Below are 21,798 nucleotides of genomic sequence, written 5' to 3'. Positions count from 1 at the left end.
TGGAAGGCAAATGAAGAGTCACCATGAGCATTGCCCAGCAGCCGAACAATAAGAGAAGGAGAAGCAAAAGAGAGTTCCCCCCTTAGAGACTCTGTGTCTGTGGAGTCACCTCCACTGCTTCTGCAGCCGTACAGACTTTTGTTCGATCCATCGGCAACCCGAGCTCCAAACCCAATGACCTGAGTGCCTGAGGTGCTCTGGGAGACTTTCTTGCCCTCAGCATCCTCTCGATTCCCAACACCGATACCTGGTTCCCAAGAGCCCGTCTCCAGCAGCCCACAGTCCGTGGGGGTCCCCTGACCACCAATCGCTCGCAGTCTGTGGGGGTCCCTCAGCCGCTGAAGACCCCTCTCTGGCCTGCTGCTGTGGTCACCATCTTGCAGGGTCGTCACCTCTGCTTTTACTTCTCCTCGAGGGGGGTTATCCCTGTTTCTGGTGTCCTGCATCAGTTGTAACTCCCCAGAGTCTTGTGACTGGTGCTGAGCACGGGCACCACCATCTTGGGCTCAGACCCGCAGTTTTAAAACACCTTCGGTTCCTTTAAGAGACCATTTAAGATCATCCGTTATTCATGAAGGGTTTTCAACCTGAAACATTCATTCGGTTTCTCTTCCCATATAAGCAACCTGACCTTCTGAGTATATCTTGCATTTTTTTAAAATGTTTTGAAGATTTCCAGCACCCTCACTTCTTAGATTTTCCAATAATACTCACAGCTCTGTATTAAGATAGTTCGTTCCTTCGATGCAGGAAATGCAACTTTTGGATATATGGAGGAGACAACACCCAAAGGAGAAGGGATACTCATATTATTCGGGTAGACACAAAACATACTCAAGGATAGACCTGTTCCTGTTGTCAGCCCACATCCAAGGGAGAGTTAGAAAAACAGAATATAAAGCTAGATTGTTATCGGATCACTCACCCCTGTTATTAGCAATAGAGATGGAGCACATCCTACCGGGAACGTATAGATGGAGATTAAACTCCATGTTACTTAAAAGACAGGACTTTAGAGAATTCATTGAGCGACAAATTAAAATGTACTTTGAAATAAATACGGAATCAGTGAAAGACAAATTTATACTATGGGATGCAATGAAAGCCTTCATAAAGGGCAGATAATAAGTTATGTAACTAAGATGAAAAAGGACTGAAATCGGGAAATAGAACAGCTGGAAAGGGAGATAGTAAGTACAGAAAAAGAATTAGCAACAAGGGAAGATACAACAAAAAGAAGAGAAATGGCGGACAAAAAAATAAAGTAAGAAACACAACAAACGTACAAGGTGAAGAAGAACATAGTGAAGACAAAACAGAAGTATTATGAGCCCTAGGAGAAAAAAAAAACGCACAAAATACTGGCTTGGCAGCTTAAGACAGAACAAACTAAAAGAACGGTATTGGCATCAAGGAAAAAGGACAAACAAATTACATATAATCCAACAGAGATCAATGAAAACTTCAAGGAATTCTACGAGCAATTATATCGAACTGAGAACGAAGGGAAAGAAGACAAAATAGATGAGTTTCTAGCTAAAAAAAATGGTTCGTTCCTCACTGCTACAAGAGCAATAACTGTGTTTACCTGATTTCCTGGATGTTGGCCAAGTCCAGCGATCAGTCAGCTACATTCATAAAGACTCACCATAACTCTATTGTCCGAGACAGGATTCAGCCATTTGGCCCATCAAGCCAGTGTTACCATTTCAGTTAATCCTGCATGATCTCTGCCTCAACTTCTGTTGCACACTTGATCTCCAAATCCTGATAACTTTTGCCTGACAAAAAATCTATTCAGCATTACCTCCAAGGGTTCACTTGACCCTGTACCCAGAGCCTTTAATTGAAGCTGATTTCAGTGGAAACATTTTTTTACTGATTTGATTTCTAAATTTCTGTGTCCTCTCTGTTAAATTTTTCTTTTTTTAAAAAAAGATGAACGACCTTTTTTTTGGGGTTTAAATACTTCATTATCCACCATTGAAAATAATTTTAAGACAGTAAGGCACAAGAGCAGTAATAGGCTATTCAGCCCATCGAGTCTTACCCAGCATTCAATCATGAGCTCAATTGTGTTACGATCACTAAGAGTTCCATAACTTTAATTCCCTCATCGCCTCAGGTTCATTACACATCACCCAATCCAAAACCGCCAATTCCCTGGTGGGCTTATCGACAAGATGCTTCAAAAAGCCATCCCACTCAGCCCCACTGCCCATTCTTCTCCTCATAACCTTTGATGTCCTGGCTAATCAAGAACCTATCAGTCTCTACCTTAAATACACCCAATGACTTAGCCATTGTTTCATTTTTGAAAAAACCATATTGATCACTTTTTAATTCATGGGAATCTGGGTCAGGTTTATGGCAGCCAGTCTCAAGTTAATACTTGATTGAATTTTGGGGCTAATATCCATCTTTCCTTAGGTGCAGCTACAATAAGGTAAGTGCTTTCTTTTGAGAGCCTGTTCTGCTCTCGTAACTAAGTATATGAGAAAAGCATGGGTTAAATGCGTCAGGTGGAACATAACATGGAAAAAAAGATTACTGACTTTAGTTGAGAAAAAAGATTGGAGAACATTCTTTTTGAATTGCGACATAATAGAAAACGTTGATGTTCCGATCGACCATGGTACAAAAAGTTGAAATGCAGGTTCCACAAAATGGTGGCCTTACTCACAGGAGGATTTTAATACAGCAGTAAAGACGTCAATAGACAGTAGGTGCTGGCCCATCGAGCCAGCACCACCATTTTTCAGATCATGGCTGATCATTCTGTCAGTATCCATTCTCTGCCTTATCCCCATAACCCTGAACTCCCCTGCTCACAAGAGCCTTATCGAACTCCCTTTTGAACATATCCAGTGAATCTGCCCCTACCACCCTCTGCGGCAAAGTATTCCACAGATCCACTCAAGAGGGTTTGAGTATAGGAATAAGGATACCTTACTGCAGCTGCACAGAACCTTGGTGAGACCCCACCTGGAGTATTGTGTGCAGTTTTGGTCACCTTATCTAAGGAAGGATGTTCTTGCAATGGAGGGAGTGCAGAGGCGATTCACCAGGCTGATACCTGGAATGGCAGGAATGACTTAGGAGGAAAGATTGCGCAATTTGGGATTGTACTCGCTGGAGTTTAGAAGATTGAGAGGGGATCTCATAGAGACATATAAAATTCTGGCAGGACTGGACAGAATGGATGTGGAAGGGATGTTTCCAATGGTGGGGGAGTCCAGAACCCGGGGCCATGGTTCGAGGATAATAGGTAAACCATTTAGAACCGAGATGAGAAGGGATTTCTTTACTCAGAGGGTGGTGAATCTGTGGAATTCATTGCCACTGAGAGTAGTAGAGGCAGGTTAATTGAATATATTTAAGAGGGAATTAGATATATTTCTTCAGTATAAGGGAACTAGGGGTTACGGAGAGAAGGCGGGGACGGGGTACTGAACTTTAAGATCAGCCATGATCTCATTGAATGGCGGAGCAGGCTCGAAGGGCCGAATGACCTACTCCTATCTTCTATGTTTTCTATGTTATTCTCTGGGTTAAAAAAAAATTCTCCTCATCTTCCTAAAGGGCCTTTCCTGTATTGTTAAACTTTGCCCTCTAGTCCTAGTCTCTCTAAACATTGGGAACATGTAATCCGATTTCACCCTGCATAGCCCCTTGATAACTTACATACATCAATCATGTCTCCCCTCATCTTTCTAAACTCCATCGCATATAAGCCCATTCTTTCCAACCTTTCAGCGTATGAGAATCCTGCCATCCCGGGAACTAACCTTGTAAATCTGCGCTGCAATCCCTCTATAGTGAGTATGTCCTTCCTCAAATTTGGGGACCAGAACTGGACGCAATATTCCAGGTGAGGTCTCACCAGGGGCCTAATCAACTGCAGGAGGGCATACTCCAACCCCCTCTTTATGAAAGCTGACATGCCATTTGCCCTCTTCACAGCTTGCTGAACCTGAATGCTAGCTTTTAGGGACTGGTGTACAAATCCACCCAGATCCCTTTTCACTACCCCACTCCCTGGCTTTACTCCATTTTAATAATACTCTGCTCTCTTATTACTGCCTCCAAAATGAATAACCTCACATTAACAGGTGCATCAGCAATTATTCAGGGCTCTGGTGAGATCTTAGAAAAGGCAAAAACTATGAATGTTGAAATACTGAGCAGACAATAAGGTATTGGAGGAATTCAGAAGGTTTGGCGGCAGTCATGGGCAGAAGTGGTCAGTCAAGGATTCGGGTTGGCACCCTTTATCAAGACTAGACATTGGGCCAAGATAAATATTCCTGACCTGCTGAGTTCCTTCACTGTCTGCTTTGGTGAGTCCATATCTGGAGAGTTGTAGATCCCTGAACTATAAAAGGATTCTTTTGCCTCAGAGTTTAGTGCAGCAAAGATTGTCCAGACCAGTTCCAGGATGGTGTATGTGGCTTATGAAGGATAATTGAATGTACTAAGCCTGCATTCTCTCGAATCCACGAGATTCAGCAGAGATTTAATTGAAATTTACAAAATGATTACAAGGTTCAGCAGGGAAGCTGTTACCCTTGGGTACCGAGTGCAGGATTAGAGAGCACAATTTAGGATTGAGATGAGAGAGAATTTTTTAATGCAGACATCTGTGAAACTCTCCTACTCAGACAATTAGGGAGACATTGTTAAATTCAATTAAAAGGGAATCAAAAGATTTTTGGATACGAAGGGAATCAAGGAATATTGTAGAGGAGAAACGCTAAGGTAGAATATGTGGCACCATGTTTATGATTGGAAGAGAAAGCTTGAAGTGGCAAAGGGCCTATTCCTGTCCCAATTCTTTTTGTTTTCATGTTATGCTATCATCCAAATTATATAATTTCAGAGCTCCGAAGTTTGACATGCTGACTAATAGTAACAGGCGCATCAGCAGAAGGCATTAAGTTACTGGGCCAGCAGCTGGTGTTCTCGATCACTGGTCCAGAGTCAGGAGTTCAAATCCTACCACATCAGGTGGGGAGTTTAAACTCATGAGAGAGTCCTCTCAGTATTGGAAATCATAGATTGCTGTAGTTCACTAATGTCTGTAAGGCATTCTCCGCCCAAGGAAGCATAGTTGACCCAGACTAACCGTTGCAAACAGGAGCTCTTGAAATTACTGTTGCCGTCCCAGGGACCTCCTGTCACACACTCCAGCAAATACTGGTATGGTCACAGGAACTGTCAGATACTAAAAATACAGGTACAACCTCTTATCTTATGCTCTCCAGGTAAATGTTTCCGAGAAGCATGCCATCTTCTCCAAAATAGTGACATGTTCTCGCGGTCCCCTCAAAACAGCACATGCTCTCAAGGACCCCATTGGCCACTGTACACTCCCTGAATACTCCACACATCCAGATACCTCAACGTGGAATTTAGCTCCTCTGAAAATGCATTCAGATCAAGCCTGCTGCCTCCGAACTTCAGGGAATGAATGACAGGCTATTGCCAAGTACCTAATTATTAATGAGTTTAAATAGGCAAACAGCACGGTAACAGGTCCTTCCAGCCCCCCACCACCCAAATACACTAATCAACCTACAACCCCCTCCCCCCCAGTCCCATATGTTTTGGAGGGTGAGAGGAAACAGGAGCACCTGGAGGAAACCCATCCAGGTCACGGATGAACATATAGACAGACAGCTCCATATTCAAACCCCAGGTAGCCGGTGCTGTAATGGCGTTGTGCTAACCATTAGAACATATATAGCACATAACCATTACAGTACGGAAACAGGCCATATCGGCCCTTCTAGTCCGCACCAATTTAAGAGAACTCCATTAGTTCCGTCTACCTGCTCCCTCTCCGATAACCCACCAATCCCCTCACATCCATGTACTCATCCAATCTCCTCTTCAATGACAGGATTGACCCTGCTGCCACGACCTCTTCCGGAAGGTCATTCCACTCAGCCACCACTCTCTGAGTGAAAAAGCTTCCTCTCAGGTTACTTCTAAACTTATGCCCCCAACTCTTAACTTATGACCCCTCGCTCCAATCTCACCTACCCTCAAGGGGAAGAGCCTATTCACATCTACTCTATCAATCCCCCTCATAATTTTACATACCTCTATCAAATCCCCCCTCAACATTCTAAGCTCCAATGAATAAAGACCCAGTCTACTCAATTTTTCTCCGTATTCTAGATACTGCAATCCAGGTAACATTTTAGTAAATCTTCTCTGCACCCTCTCTACCTTATTGATATCCTTCCTATAATTTGGAGACCAGAACCGCACACAGTATTTCAAACTCGGCCTCACCAATGGCTTGAACAATCTCAACGTCACTTCCCAGCTCCTATATTCTATGTTAATGGTGGTCTAAGTACAAGATATAACTGCATTAAAAGCTTTACTTGCTGCAGCTTCCCAAGTTACACAAAACACACTAAGAACAATTTGAGTGGTAGATTATTTAAATGTGAAATATTGCAGTATTGCTGTTGGGAAGAGACACCTGGGAGTACTTGTAAATGAATCGCAAAAAGTTAGGTTGCAGGTGCAGCAGGTTATTAAGAAGGCAAATGTGATGTTGGCCTTAATCGCTGAAGGGATTGAATTTAAGAGTAGGGAGGTCATGCTGCAACTGTACAGGGTACTGGTGAGGCCGCACCTGGAGAACAGCGTGTCATTCTGGTCTCCTTGTGAAAAGATGCACTTGCTTTGAAAGTGGCGTAGACAAGTTAATTCTGGAATTGAAGGGAAGATTGAGTAGCCTGGGACTAAACTCATTGAGGTTGAGAAGGATGAGAGGGGGAATGATATGAAAGGAATGAATAAGACAGAAGCAGTGAGTTGATTTCCACTGGCAGGCAAGACTAGAACTAGGGGACTTAGGTTCGGGGGGAGTAGATTTACGACAGGGTAGGAACCGTTTCCCGCAGGGAATCTGTGGAATTCTCCGGCCAAGGAAGCAAGCATGGTTGTTTCATTGAATGTGGTTAAACAGAGAGAGAGAGACTTTTGAAGAATAGCAGAGTTATGGATTATGAGGAACCAGGCAGGTGGGTGGAGCTATAATCATGGCCAGATCAGCCATGATCTTTTTTTAAAAAATATTTTATTTATGATTTTCCAGTCTTGAACTCCAACAGTTATCAACATCGATGTTAACATAGCATTGGGAACAATTTTTCTTTTTCTTTGGCTTGGCTTCGCGGACGAAGATTTATGGAGGGGGTAAAAAGTCCACGTCAGCTGCAGGCTCGTTTGTGGCTGACAAGTCCGATGCGGGACAGGCAGACATGATTGCAGCGGTTGCAAGGGAAAATTGGTTGGTTGGGGTTGGGTGTTGGGTTTTTCCTCCTTTGCCTTTTGTCAGTGAGGTGGGCTCTGCGGTCTTCTTCAAAGGAGGCTGCTGCCCGCCAAACTGTGAGGCGCCAAGATGCACGGTTTGAGGCGTTATCAGCCCACTGGCGGTGGTCAATGTGGCAGGCACCAAGAGATTTCTTTAGGCAGTCCTTGTACCTTTTCTTTGGTGCACCTCTGTCACGGTGGCCAGTGGAGAGCTCGCCATATAATACGATCTTGGGAAGGCGATGGTCCTCCATTCTGGAGACGTGACCCATCCAGCGCAGCTCCACACCAGGGTCACGCCTAGCGCGGAATGCCACACTGACCACCGGCTGGTTCGCTGCAAGCTCAACCTTCACTTCAAACCAAAGCCCAGGAACAATAAAGCCCCCAGAAAGAGGTTCAATGTTGGAAACCTGCAGTCAGACGAAGCGAGAGGAAACTTCCAGGCAAACCTCAAAGCAAAGCTCGACGTTGCAACCCGCCTCACGGGAACAATTTACAGCAATCCATAATATACAGTTTCCTTTGAGTTTAAGCACCATACATCTTCCTTTCCTTCCCTTCCATCCCACCCCCCTCTCCAATTTAACACTAAACATATAAGTAACTACACATGCACAGGACACAAAAAAAACATACACAACAAAGGGAAGAAACATATTGAATGGTGGACCAGGCTCCACAGGCCTGACGAAGAAAGAAGTATAAAAGGAAGATAAAATAAGTATTCACATTCAGTGTGAGATCAAATGCAGGTTGGCTGACAACTTTGCCGAACACCCTGGCGTTGCCAACCATTCTAAATGCCCGACTCATTCCTACAGTGATAAATCTGTCCTTGGCCTCATCCATTGTCAGGTCAAGGCTAAACATGAAATTGAGGAACAGGTCATTATCCTCCTACTGGAGAGCCTTAAACATGACAGCATGAACCGTGATTTTTCTCATTTTAGGTAATGCCCTCCCTCATCTAATTTCACAGTTTACGATTAAAAAACAAAATTAGACATACAGCACGGTAACAGGCCATTTTGGCCAACGAGACAATGCTGTCCAATTTATACGCAATTAAACTACAACCCAGGTACGTTTTGAAGGGTGGGAGGAAACCAGAGCCCCCGGGGAAAACCCACATAGACACGAGGAGAATATACAAATTCCTTACAGACAGCGCAGGATTCGAACCTCATTCAAAATGGCTGGCGCTGTAAAGGCGTGGCTCTAACCGCTACACCAACTGAGCCAACCACTTTTTTTTTGAGAATATTTTAGTTTTGATTTTCAAAGACTCGTACAAATCCAAACAAATAACACAATCTCTCTCAACAATGGCATATAACATGTTTGGTTATCCTCCGCCCCTCTCCCCTCCCTCCCGTACCCTAATACAACTAAGAAAAGATTATATAAATTAAACAAAGAACCAACTATCGATAAAGTCACAGACGCTTAAAAGAACTTGCGAAAAACCCAACGATACCTAAAATAAAAAAGATAGGGGATAAAATCCAACAGCCCATCATCTGCGCCGCGACCCACTTTATTGATTTCAATCACTCCACTACTGGCACAGATGGTTACATTTCAACCCTAACAAATGTGTCATATTTCCTCCTTAAATTATACATGATTTTCTCCAGGGGAATACAGCTCTTCATTTCCATATTCCATCGTGTAATATTTAGTTGGGTGTCGGACTTCCATGTGACCACTATACGCTTCCTGGCTACCGACAAGGCAACTTTCACAAACTGAATTTTATATTTGCACAGTTTAAAATTTACGTCCATAACATTCCTCAGAAGGTTTGATTCCAGATCCTGTGTAATTTTTCTTTCAGAATGTCCCCCAGGTCCTCCCAGAAGGCTCTCACCTTTGTGGACAGCACAGCTGTTCCTGACGACTACACCTGCAAAAGGTGAATCCAATTGCAACTCATGAGCGACCGTGTTAGGGAGCTTGAGTTGCAATTGGATGAACTGATGATCATAAGGGAAGAAGAGGCAGTGATAGAGAGGAGTTACAGGGAGACAGTCACCCCTAGAAGGCAGGAGTCAGGGAATTGGGTGACTGTAAGGAAAGGAGGGAGAGCACCAGTGCAGAGTACCCCTGTGGAAGTGCCCCTCAGCAACATGTATTCGGCATTGGATACTGCTGGGGGGAACAGCCTATCAGGGGCAGCCCCTGAGACTCAGAAGGGAAGGAGGGATAAGAACAGGGTAAATGTGGTTGGGGACTCACTTGACAGAGGGACATATAGGAGGTTTGTTGGACGAGATCGGGGTTCCAGGTTGGTATGTTGCCTCCCCGGTGCTAGGGTCAGGGATATCTCTGATCGAGTACATAGCATTCTGCAAGGGGAAGGAGAACAACCAGAAGTCGTGGTCCATGTGGGGACCAATGACTTAGTTAGAAGTGGGGATGAGGTCCTGAAACATGATTATGTGGAATGAGGTAAGAAGTTAAAAAACAGGACCTCCAAGGTAGTAATCTCTGGATTGCTGCCCATGCCACGCACTAGTGAGGGTAGAAATAGGAGGATGTGGAGGATGAATGCGTGGCTAAAGAGATGGTGCAGGGGGAAAGGGATAAGATTTCTGGATCATTGGGATCTCTTCTGGGGAAGGTTGGACCTGTACAAAAGGGACGGACTCCATTTGAACTGGAGGGGGACCAATATCCTGGAAAGCAGATTTGCTAGAGCTGTGGGGGAAGGTTTAAACTAGTTTGGCGGGGGGATGGGGAACAGAGTTTGCGAGCAGTGTCTAGGGTGCATGACCATCTAGTTAAGAATGATAAAGATAACAAAGGAAGGATGGAGGTTAAGGTAAAAGGTAGAAAAGGGAATATATGTGAGGGGAATTCTCTGAAATGCATGTACTTTAATGCAAGAAGCATAGTGAACAAGGTAGATGAGCTTAGAGCATGGATTTGCACTTGGAATCATGATGTGGTGGCAATTAGTGAGACCTGGTTACAGGAGGGTCAGGACTGGCAACTAAATATTCCAGAATACAAATGTTTTAGATGTGATAGAACAGGGAGTAAAAAAAAGGGAGGAGTTGCTCTGCTTGTTAAGGAGGACATTACTGCTGTGAGGTGGCAGGATGGTATGGAGGGATCGTCCAGTGAGGCTGTTTGGGTGGAATTGAGGGGTGGAGGAGGCATGAGGGCACTAATAGGAATGTATTATAGACCACCAAATGGGCCAAGAAAATTGGAGGAACAAATTTGTAAGGAGATAGCATATATGTGTAATAAACATAAGGTAGTGATCATGGGAGATTTTAACTTCCCTCACATTGATTGGGATACTCATACAGTAAGAGGGCTGGATGGGCTAGAGTTTGTCAAATGTGTGCAAGATAGTTTTCTTAATCAATACGTAGAGCAACCGACTCAGGACGGTGTAATACTGGATCTCCTGTTAGGGAACGAGATAGGTCAGGTGTCTGAGGTTAATGTTGCAGAACAAATTGGGTCTAGTGATCACAACTCTATTAGTTTTAGGGTAGTTTTAGGGAAGAGCAAAGAAGGGCCTAAAGTTGAGGTTCTGGATTGGAGAAAAGCAAATTTCAAAGGAATAAGAAGGGATTTGGGGAGTATTGAGTGGGACAGGATTTTTTCAGGAAAGGATGTAAATGAAAAATGGAGAATATTCAAAAAAGAAATTTTGAGAGTACAGAGTAGATATGTCCCAGTGAGGATCAAAGGAAAGGCTGGAAGTCATAGGGAGCCTTGATTTTCAAGGAATATTAGAAATTTGGTTAGGAGAAAGAGGGAGGTATAAATAGCAGGGTGATGAGAAATTGAAAGAGGACTACAAGGAGTGTAGAAAAAATCTTAAGAAAAAAATTAGAAAGGCGAAAAAGAGGCACGAAGAGGCTTTGGCAGGCCGAGTAAGAATAAATCCAAAGGGTTTCTAGAGGTACATTAAAAGTAAAAGATTAGTGAGGGATAGAATTGGACCCCTTGTAGATAGGGAGGGTAGGCTGAGTGAGAAGTCAGAGGAAATGGGGGAAATTTTGAATGATTTCTTTTCCTCGGTATTCACTAGGGAAAAAAATATTGTACCAGTTGAAGTAAAGAAAAATAGTGGGGAGGTCATGAATCATATAAGGATAACCGAGGAGGTAGTGATGGCAGTGTTAAAAAAGATAAAGGTGGACAAATCTCTGGGTCCGTACAATGTATTCCCAAGGACACTCAGGGAGACTAGTGTACAGGTAGTGGGGCTATAAACAGAGATATTTAGGATGTCACTAGTCACGGGGGTAGTGCCAGAGGATTGGAGGGTGGCGCATGTGGTTCCGCTGTTTAAGAAAGGGTCCAAATGGAAGCCTGGAAATTATAGACCTGTGAGTCTGACGTCTGTGGTGGGCAAGTTGATGGAAAGTGTTCTGAGGGATGGCATTTACAAATATTTGGAAGAACAGGTAGTAGTCAGCATGGTTTTGTCAGGGGTAGATCATGCTTAACAAACCTTATAGAGTTTTTCGAGGGGGTTACAAAAAAGATTGATGAAGGGAAAGCTGTGGATGTTGTCTATTTAGACTTTAGTAAAGCTTTTGACAAAATTCCCCATAGGAGGTTAGGAAAAAAGGTGGAGGCAATAGGTATAAGTAATGAGGTAGAGGAATGGATTCACAATGGTTGGATGGGAGGTGTCAGAGAGTACTGGTAGAATATTGTTTGTCCAATTGGAGGCCGGTGGCTGGTGGAGTTCCTCAGGGATCGGTCCTTGGTCCACTATTGTTTGTTATATATATTAACGATCTGGAAGAAGGGGTGGTGAATTGGATAAGTAAGTTTGCAGATGATACAAAGATTGGTGGTATTGTGGACAGTGAGGAAGATTACCGTAGCTTAAAAAGAGATATAGGAAAGCGAGAGGAGTGGGCTGAGAAATGGTGATGGAATTTAATACGGATAAGTGTGAAGTGTTGCATTTTGGAAAGGCAAATCTAAATAGTTCATATACATTGAATGGCAGACAATTGAGGAGTGCAGAGCAACAAAGGGATTTAGGAGTTGTGGTAAATAGTACCCTCAAAGTTGATACTCAGGTAGATGGTGTGGTGAAGAAGGCATTTGGAATGTTGGCCTTCATAAATCGGAGTATTGAATTCAAGAGTAGGAAGGTTATGATGAAATTGTACAAGGCATTGGTGAGGCCAAATTTGGAATACTGTGTGCAGTTTTGGTCAACGAATTATAGGAAGAATATAAACAAAATAGAAAGAGTGCAAAGAAGGTTCACGAGAATGTTGACAGGATCTCAGGGTTTGAGTTACAGAGAAAGGTTGAGCAGCCTGGGGCTTTTTTCTCTGGAGTGTAGAAGATTGAGGGGGGATTTGATGGAGGTGTTCAAGACAGAGAGAGTCAACGTGGATAGGCTTTTTCAATTAAGAGTGGGGGATATTCAAACCAGAGGCCATGGTTTGAGATTGAAGGGGGAAAATAAGGGGAACATGAGGGGAAATTTCTTCTTGCAAAGGGAGGTTGGGATGTGGAATAATCTTCCGGCAGAGGTGGTTGAAGCAGGGACGTTATTTACATTTAAGGAAAGACTGGATAATTATATGGAGGGGATAGGATTGGAGGGGTATGAACCAGGTGCTGGTCAGTGGGACTAGGAGGGTGGGGATTTGTTCCGGCATGGACTAGTAGGGCCGAACTGGCCTGTTCTGTGCTGTATATGGGTATATGAATGGATAAAGGTTCTAATCTCCACAGCTGAAGCACATTTCCATGATTTCTGGTTTGGATTTATGCAGTTTTTGAGGTGTGAGGTACAGTTGATGCAGGAAATTATATTGCACCGACTTGTACCTGGCATTAATGATTGCTGTCAGGTTGTCCACACACAGGTCTGACCAGCACCGCTCGTGGATTGTTGTGCCAAAGTCTGTCATCCACCTTTCCCAAAGTGTAAGCCCAGCTTCAGGACCTCCCTTTGGAATGGGAGATGCTTCATAGAGATGAACTTACATGTACTTCCCCTTCGATTAGAATCTCCATGCCACTACACAATGTCGGGGCCATAGATGGTCCCAAATTATCCCTTGAGAGATCTTAGCTGAAGATAGCAGAAGAAAGTTTTATTAGACATAATTATTCCTTAGCTGTTAAAATGAAATGAGCTGCCCTTTCTCATAGCAATCCTCGATACACCTGATCCCCTTCTGACACCAGGTGTCCAGGATCTTATTATCTAGAGTCTGTCCTGGGTCAAAGTGCCACCCATTTCTTTACCTACTCCTGTACTCACTGTATTTCTTTTAGCCTTTCCTTTCCTCCCCCTTCCTGGTGTTTTCTCCCCCTTCCTCCCACACATTGTCCTACACTTTTTAAATGTAAATGTAGACGTCCAGCACGGTAACAGGCCATTTCGGCCCACAAGTCTGTGCCATCCAATTATATCCAGTGCATTTTGAAGGGTGGGGGGAAACTGGAGAGCCCCCAGGGAAAACCCACGCAGTCATGGGGAGAAGGTAGAAACCCCTTGTAGACAGCGCGGGATTCGAACCCTGGTCCTGATCGCTGGTGCTGTAACGGCGTTGTGCTAACCATGACACCTACCGTACACTGTATCACTTCTGGGCCACTCCCCTCCCCCAACTTGTAATTTCGCCTATTCCATCTTTGTCTTGAAGGGCTCAGACCCAAAGCACTGACCATTATTAGTGTCTGACCTGCTGAGTTCCTCCAGCAATTCCTTGTCCCATCAATTTGTGGTCACAGTTGGCTGGAAGTGCCAAATCTGTCCTACATCAGTTGTGCAGACAGATCAGTGGTCATTAAATTTAATTTATTTTTAATATATTTTAAATTTAACGATTCCACAGGCCCTTCCATCCTTTGAAATACATGCAGCCCCAATTACACCTAATCAACCTTGGAAGTATTTTGAAGTATGGGAGGAAATCGGGGCACCTGTAGAAAACCCATGCAAGCCAGGAGGAGAACGTACAAGCTCCTTAGAGACAGCGACATACAGTAGCCCATTTTAGTGCTGTCATGTTTTGGGTGATACAAGAAGGTTCATTTACCCACTGCACTTACACTGCCGGACTAAAATCCACCCTAATGAGGGCTTCGGAGAACTGGCACAGAAGAAAGAATAATAAAAATAATAGTTTGGGACAGACTAGAAGGGCAGAAGGGCCTATTTTCTGTGCAATAATGTTCTTTGGTTCTTAAAGTGCGGGAGAATCTCAGCAGGTCCCGCAGTGTTCATAGGGAGGCAAAGATACATAACCAATATTTCAGGCCCGAGCCCTTCATCAAGGCAAGAGCAAAAAGCAGGAAGGTGCCTGAATAAACAGGTGGGGGGAGGAGCACAGGCAGCTGGAGAGCAGCAGGGATGCTGATGGGGAGGTGAGTGTAGCAGGGGGGTGCTGAGTCCAAAGCCAAGTTGCTATTTATAACCATACAACCACATAAACGTTTACAGCATGGAAACAGGCCATGTCAACCCTTTAAGTCCATGCTGGTTTACTTGAACAACTCCACTAGTTCAACCCTCCTGCTTTCCGCCCATAACCCTCCAACCCCCTCACATCCACGTACACATCCAACCTTCTATTAAATAACAGAAGGGACCCTGCCGCAACTATCTCCTGTGGAAGATCATTCCATTCTGCTATCACTCTCTGAGTGAAAAAGCATCCTCTAATATTTCTCCTAAAGTTTTGCCCCCTTATCCTCATGTTCCAACCTCCACTGCCCTCAGGGGAAAGAGCCTATTTATGTCTAGTCTATCCATTCCTTTCATAATTTTAAATATCTCTATCAAATCCCCTCTCAGTCATTGACGTTCCAATGAATAAAGTCCCAGTCTCTTTAATCTCTCCCTGTAATCCAGATGCTGTAAACCAGGCAACATCCTTGTAAACCTTCTCTCCACCCTCTCCACCTTATCTAAATCCTTCCTATAATTTGGAGACCAGAACTGAACACAATATTCCAAACCAGGCCTCACCAATGCCTTAAACAGCCGCAGCATCACCTCCCAGCTCCTATACTCTATACTGATTTATGAAGGCCAGCAGACCATATGCCTTCTTAACCTCCCTGTCTACATGGGAATTCACCTTTAGTGAACTCTGTACCATAACCCCCAGGTCCCTCTGCTCCTCTGCGTACCTCAAAACCCTCCCCTTAACTGTATATATTCTGTTTTGTTTACTTTTTTTCCCCCGAAATACAGCACCTCACACTTGTCTACATTGAATTTCATCTGCCATCTTTCAGCCCACTCTTCCAAACAATCCAAATCCTTCTGTAATCCAAGAAAATCTTCCTCAGTATCCACCACTCCCCCTATTTTCATATTATCTATATATTTGCTTACCCAGTTAACCACACCCTCCTCTAAATCATCAATATAAATGATAAACAACAAGGGACCCAGCACCGATCCCTGAGGCACACCGCTTGTCACAGGCTTCCAACCTGACAGACAGTTGTCCACTATGACTCTCCGCTGTCTATCTCCCAGCCACCTCTGAACCCACGTCACAATCTCTCTACTGAACCGTCCTTATTAACCTTCCATGCGGAACCTGATCAAAATCCAAATAGATCACATCCACCGCTCTACCTTCATCCACCTTTTTTGTCACTTCCTCAAAAAACTCAACAAGGTTGGTCAAACATGACTTTCCTTTTACAAACCAATGTTGGGTGCCCCTAATCAATCCCTGCCTATCCAAATATACGTATATACTATCTCGAAGAATACCCTCCATAACCTTCCCCACCACCGAAGTCAAACTTACTGGCTGATAATCACTTGGCCTGCACCTTATGCCTTTTTTCAATAACGGAACTACATTTGCAACCCTCCATTCCTACGGCACCACACCCTCCTCCAGTGATCAGAGCCCCTGCTATTGCTCCCTGACCTCCCTTAACATCCTGAAAAAAATCCCATCAGGACCAGGAGACTTATCCACCTTTATTGACCCTAGAAGCTCCAAAACCCTCACTTTACTCATTCCTATCCTTTCCATAACTAAGCCATTTGCCTCACTTATCTCACATATTCCAATGTCGCTTTCCCTCATGAATACAGACAAGCAAAAAATCATTCAAAATCTCTCCCATCTCATACAGTTCCTCACATAGTCCACCGGTCCCATCATCCAGTGGATCTATTCTATCCTTAACCCTCCTTTTACTGTTCACGTTACTGTAAAAACCCTTAGGATTCACTTTCACCCTATTAGCTATGGACACCTCATATGTTCTTTTTTCCTTTCTAAGTTCCCTCTTAAGGTTCTTCCTGCAAGTAATGATCACACATCTCCTCAATCCCCTGTTTCTTATATTTAGCATAGGCCTCCCTCTTGACCCAAACCAACTTCTTAATTTTTCTAGAAAACCATGGCTCCCTTGAACTTTTTGTCTTGTCTTTTGGCCTGACTGGAACATAAAGATACTGTACTCTCAAAATCTCACTTTTAAATACCCTCCAAATTTCCTCTACATCCTCTCTGGCAAAAAGATCAGCCCACACAACTCTCTGCAAATCCCTTCTCATTTCTTCAAATCTGGCCTTTCCCCCACTCGAAGACCTTCAACCTCGGACCCAACCTTTCCCTTTCCATCATTAAGCTAAAACTAATGGACCCATGATCACTGGCTCTGAAGCTCTCTCCAACACTTACCTCCATCCCCTGCCCTATTTCATTCACTAACTGCTCCCCCTCTAGTGGACATCTCCACATACTGCTGCAAAAAGCAATCCTGAACACATTGTATAAACTAAGCCATCCTGCCCTCTCACTGACGTGTTTCCCAATCTATGTTTGGAAAATTGAAATCCCCAACCAACACCACCCTATTCCTATTGCACATCTCACCTATTTCCTTGCACATTTGCTCTTCAAGGTCCCTTTCCCCATTTGGAGGCCTATAATATACCCCCATAACCTCACCCTTCTTATTTTTCAGCTCTACCCACACTGCCTCCCTTGACGAGCCCTCCAGTTTACCTTGCCTCAGCACTGCTGTAATATCCTCCCTGACAAGTAATGCCACACCTCCCCCTCTTAATCCACCAACTCTGTCACATCTAAAGCAGCAAAATCCTGGAACATTCAACTGCCAGTCACAACCTTCCTTCAACCTCCTCACTAGTGCCCACAACATCATAATGCCACGTGTCAATCCACACATTTAGTTCATCCAACTTTTTTTACCACACTCCTCGCATTGAAATAAATATTGTAGGGATCTCCCACATCCTACCTTCTGCCCATCCTCCTCTCTTCCATTCTCACAATTGTCATTATAGCATCTATTTATCATTTCCTGCTGTTCCACCCTCAAATTATTTTAATATGCCTCTTTCCTCTCCCTGCTGTCCTGCCAAACTTGAAACCCTGACTTCAGAAGGTAAAGCCAGAGGTATACCATAAGGGTGTCAGAGGAGGAGAGGGTGAGCAAATCTAGGTTCTTGGGAGTCACTATCTTCAAGGATCTTTCCTGGATCCAGCACGCTAATGGCATCGTGAAAAAAACACGTCAGTGCCTCTACTTCCTCAGGAGTTTGCGGAGGTTCGGTATGACAACGGAAACCCTAGCAAATTTCTAGAGGTATGGTGGAAAGTGTGCTGACCGGCTACACTAGAGTCTGGCATGGTGGCACCAATATCTCGGAGTCTAAAGCCCTCCAAAAGCTAATGGACACAGCCAGGATATCATCCTCCCCACCATCGAGAACATCTACAGGAAACGCTGCCATTGGAGAGCAGGAGCGACCATCAAGGACATACACATCACCCAGCACATGCTCGGTTCTCGCTGCTGCCATCAGGAAAGAGGTAGAGGGGCCACAAGACTCGCACCCACCAGGTTCAGGAACAGCTGCTACCCCTCCACCATCAGACTCCTCAACCACAAACTCAATCAGGGACTCATTTAAGGACTCACACTTGTGCACTTTAATGATTTATTTTTGTTCTCTGTATTGCACAGTTAGTTCGTTTATCTTTCTTTATTTGTTTACATGTATACATTGTGTACATTTTCTGTTTTCACTACCAATAAGTGGCAATTCTGCCTTGCCCACAGTAACAGAATCTCAGGGTTTATGTCATGTCAGTCTGACAATAAATCTGAAATCAGATTCTGAGAGCAACAGCAGGAGCTGATGGGGGGTTGGGAGCAGTGGGGGAACTGATGGGAGCGGTGGGGGTTGGCATGGGGAGCTAATGGGGGGATGGGAGCAGCATGGGGAGCAGATGACGGGGGCGGGAGGGGGGGGAAATGGGGCTGTTGCAGATCAACCAGGATCATACCGAAAGGCAAGTTTGCCAAGTGCCCTAGTCCAGCTCCTGTTTCTGATGTTCTGCTTTGAAATCAGGGACAGATCAAGTATTTATACATTCAAGCAAATTAGAAAAAAGGCGACTTAATGCTAACCTTTCACCTCTTCTTCGACACTGAACATAGAAATCCTTAGAATATTAGAGCCCTTAGAAACCAAAGGGTCTTTCATACATTATCTCACTTCGACTACACCTCTTTACACCCTGTCTCCTGGAAGTATTCCATTCCTTTCTCCCAATTCCTCCGTCTCCATTGCATCTGCACACAGGATGAGAACATCCATGCCAGATCATCAGGGATGTCCTCCTTCTTCAAACAACGTGGCTTCCTCTCTGCCACCATCAACTTGGCCTCCACCTGCATATTCTCTATTACCTACACATCTGCCCTGGGCCCCACACATATCAAGGACAGGATTCCCCTTGTCCTCACCTACAGCCCCATTAGCCTCCATGTCCAACACATCATCCTCCACTACTTCCCACATTGACTATGTGATCCCACCACCAGACATATCTTCACTGTTCCTCACCTCTTGGCCTTCCGGAGGGACCACTCTATCTGTGATCTCTCATCCACTACTCCAATCCCCCCATGGAAGCTACCCCTGTGACTACAGAAGGTGCTCCACTACCACCCACTCCTCCTCCCTCACCCCCATTTGGGGCCCCAAACAGTCCTTCCACATGAAGCAACACTTCATCTGTGAATCTGCAGGGTACATTAACTACAACTGCCACTCCCATTGTGGTCTCCTCTATATCGGAGAGACTGAACGCAGACTGGGAGATCACTTCATTGAGTACCTCAGGTCTGTCCTCTGCAATAGCGTGGATCTCCCAGTGGCCATCCATTTCAATTCTCCATCCCATTTCCTTGCTGACATGTATGCCCATTGTCTCATGCCCTACCAGACTGAGACCACCCGCAAATTGGAGGAACACCTTGATATTCCTTTTGAACACCCTCCAACTGGATGGCATTAGCACTGACTTCTCCAGTTTCTGTTAGCCCCCCACCCCATCTTTCCCTCTGTCTCCTTTACCCCCAGCTCTGAGCCCCAAACACCCCTTCCCCTGTTAATGCTCTCCTTTCCTCTCTCCACATCTCATTAACACCTTGTACAGCAAAGACAAAGATACATAACCAACGTTTCGGGCTTGAACCTGAAACATCGGTTATGTACCTTTCGCCCCTTTCACACTTGCAAGTGATTCCAGGAATTAATGGCCAATCAGCCTTTAACGTGATAAGTGTGAAAGCAAAATCAGCTCAATGCCAATTTCAGATGATGCCATCTCACACTGGGGATTGACGGCCTCGACCCCAAGTACAATCCCTGGCATCTGCAGGCAAATGTGAAGCAGTAGAAGGTAAACAGTCCTACCCCAGGTGGGGAGGGGGGGGTGCGGGGAAGATGGCTCCTTGCAAGTGTGAACGTGTTCGGTGTCCCTCAATAGGAATGGCCAAGTAAAAAGCCAAACCCCCATTCCTATCCCGAGACACTAAATTTAGTGGGATGCAAGTGTGAAAGGGGATTTTGTCTTTGCTATATATAAAGTGCACTGTTTGACCTGCTGAGTTTCCCCAGCCACGGGTGTCTACAGACTTTCGTGTTTTGCTTCCCATTAATATCTTTGGTCTGTTCTCATCCTCCTAGCCATTATAACCATATAACCATTTATGGAGCGGAAACAGGCCTTGTTGGCCTTTCAAGTCCGCACCGGTTCACTGATCCTGGACCCCCGCCCCCAGCCTTGGACCCCCGCCCCCAGCCTTGGACCCCCGCCCCCAGCCTTGGACCCCCGCCCCCAGCCTTGGACCCCCGCCCCCAGCCTTGGACCCCCGCCCCCAGCCTTGGACCCCCGCCCCCAGCCTTGGACCCCCGCCCCCAGCCTTGGACCCCCGCCCCCAGCCTTGGACCCCCGCCCCCAGCCTTGGACCCCCGCCCCCAGCCTTGGACCCCCGCCCCCAGCCTTGGACCCCCGCCCCCAGCCTTGGACCCCCGCCCCCAGCCTTGGACCCCCGCCCCCAGCCTTGGACCCCCCCTCCCCACCTTGCACCCCCCCTCCCCACCTTGCACCCCCCCTCCCCACCTTGCACCCCCCCTCCCCACCTTGCACCCCCCCCTCCCCACCTTGCACCCCCCGTCTCCAGCTTGGGCACCTTCCACCGCTTTAACCCCAGAGCAATTCCAAGCTCCTCAATCCCCTGGGGGAGGGAGATCCTGCTCAGCCTTGGCTCGTTGGAGCTGACGCTGTCTATCTGACTTCCTGTATGGAGGCGACCCCCCCCCCCCCCCACTCCCCCACCACCCACCCGCCGGCCGCGTTTACCTTGCGGTCGATGAGATTGATGTATCCCGTTAGCGCTGCGGGCTCGGGCCGCCGGTCCCTCCCTGTGCTCCATCCCTCTGCGCTGCCGGGCAGCTTGGAGCCCCCTCTGCGCTCGCCTTTGGTGCTGTACAGAACCAGAAGGGTCCCACACGCGGAAAGCCCCAAAAACACTACGATGGCACGGCGCTAGACAAACGCAGAGACATAAACAGAGAGGACAATTGCAAAAGTCAGGTCGACAAATTAGCGAGTTTCAGGAAACATTTTCCCATCAGTTTAAATCATCCACAGAACCCAATAAAAGTTTAATTTGCATCGACGTGCCGGATTCTGACGATTTGCAATTAAAAAGTAGTTTCTTCCTACACATGGAGCCCCAATTTACCAGCACCCTCTTCATTCTGCTTGGCTGCTGCTGGGTTTCGAACCCATCTCCCTACCGACAGCCTTCCATCGGCCGCCTCTGGCTCGACTAGACGGGCCAAGCCGCCACGCTTCTCTCTCTCTCTCTGAAACAGCGTCACCCCGCTTCAGACTGCAGACTCAACCCTCTGGATTCGGGGAATCGTAAGGACTCCGCAGGGTCCCAGTGCCCGGCAATAAATGTGCTTAGAAGAAATAAAGGCTTTCCTTTTATTTTTCCCTTTGAATACGCTATAGAAACAAAGTCAATACAACTGGCCTATGTAAAATCTGGGAAAATAATAATGTTTCCATCACAAATGTCGGCAAACAATTTAGGGTAAACACTGACTGAGGCAAGTGCAGATTTAAGAGTGTAGAAATT

The 21,798-nt window shown here is 45.6% G+C and overlaps 1 protein-coding gene across 1 annotated transcript in view; it reads right to left on the bottom strand.

Moving 5' to 3' along the window:
- st6galnac5a (ST6 (alpha-N-acetyl-neuraminyl-2,3-beta-galactosyl-1,3)-N-acetylgalactosaminide alpha-2,6-sialyltransferase 5a) overlaps positions 1-21,411 on the bottom strand; it is a 118,710-nt gene extending 97,299 nt beyond the window's left edge. Inside the window, exons 1-2 of the mRNA XM_069942387.1 lie at positions 21,397-21,411; positions 21,012-21,197 (exon numbers count right to left, since the gene is read on the bottom strand). Of these exons, the coding sequence (XP_069798488.1) occupies positions 21,012-21,197; positions 21,397-21,411 (201 nt within the window). The remainder of the gene's footprint in view (positions 1-21,011; positions 21,198-21,396) is intronic.
- Between the last annotated feature and the right edge of the window lie 387 nt (positions 21,412-21,798).

The sequence above is a fragment of the Narcine bancroftii genome, chromosome 5 (genome assembly GCF_036971445.1).
Source record: "Narcine bancroftii isolate sNarBan1 chromosome 5, sNarBan1.hap1, whole genome shotgun sequence".
NCBI classification, from domain to species: domain Eukaryota; kingdom Metazoa; phylum Chordata; class Chondrichthyes; order Torpediniformes; family Narcinidae; genus Narcine; species Narcine bancroftii.
The sequence above is the reverse complement of the archived record's forward strand: the minus strand, read 5'-3'. Positions and strand labels throughout refer to the sequence as shown.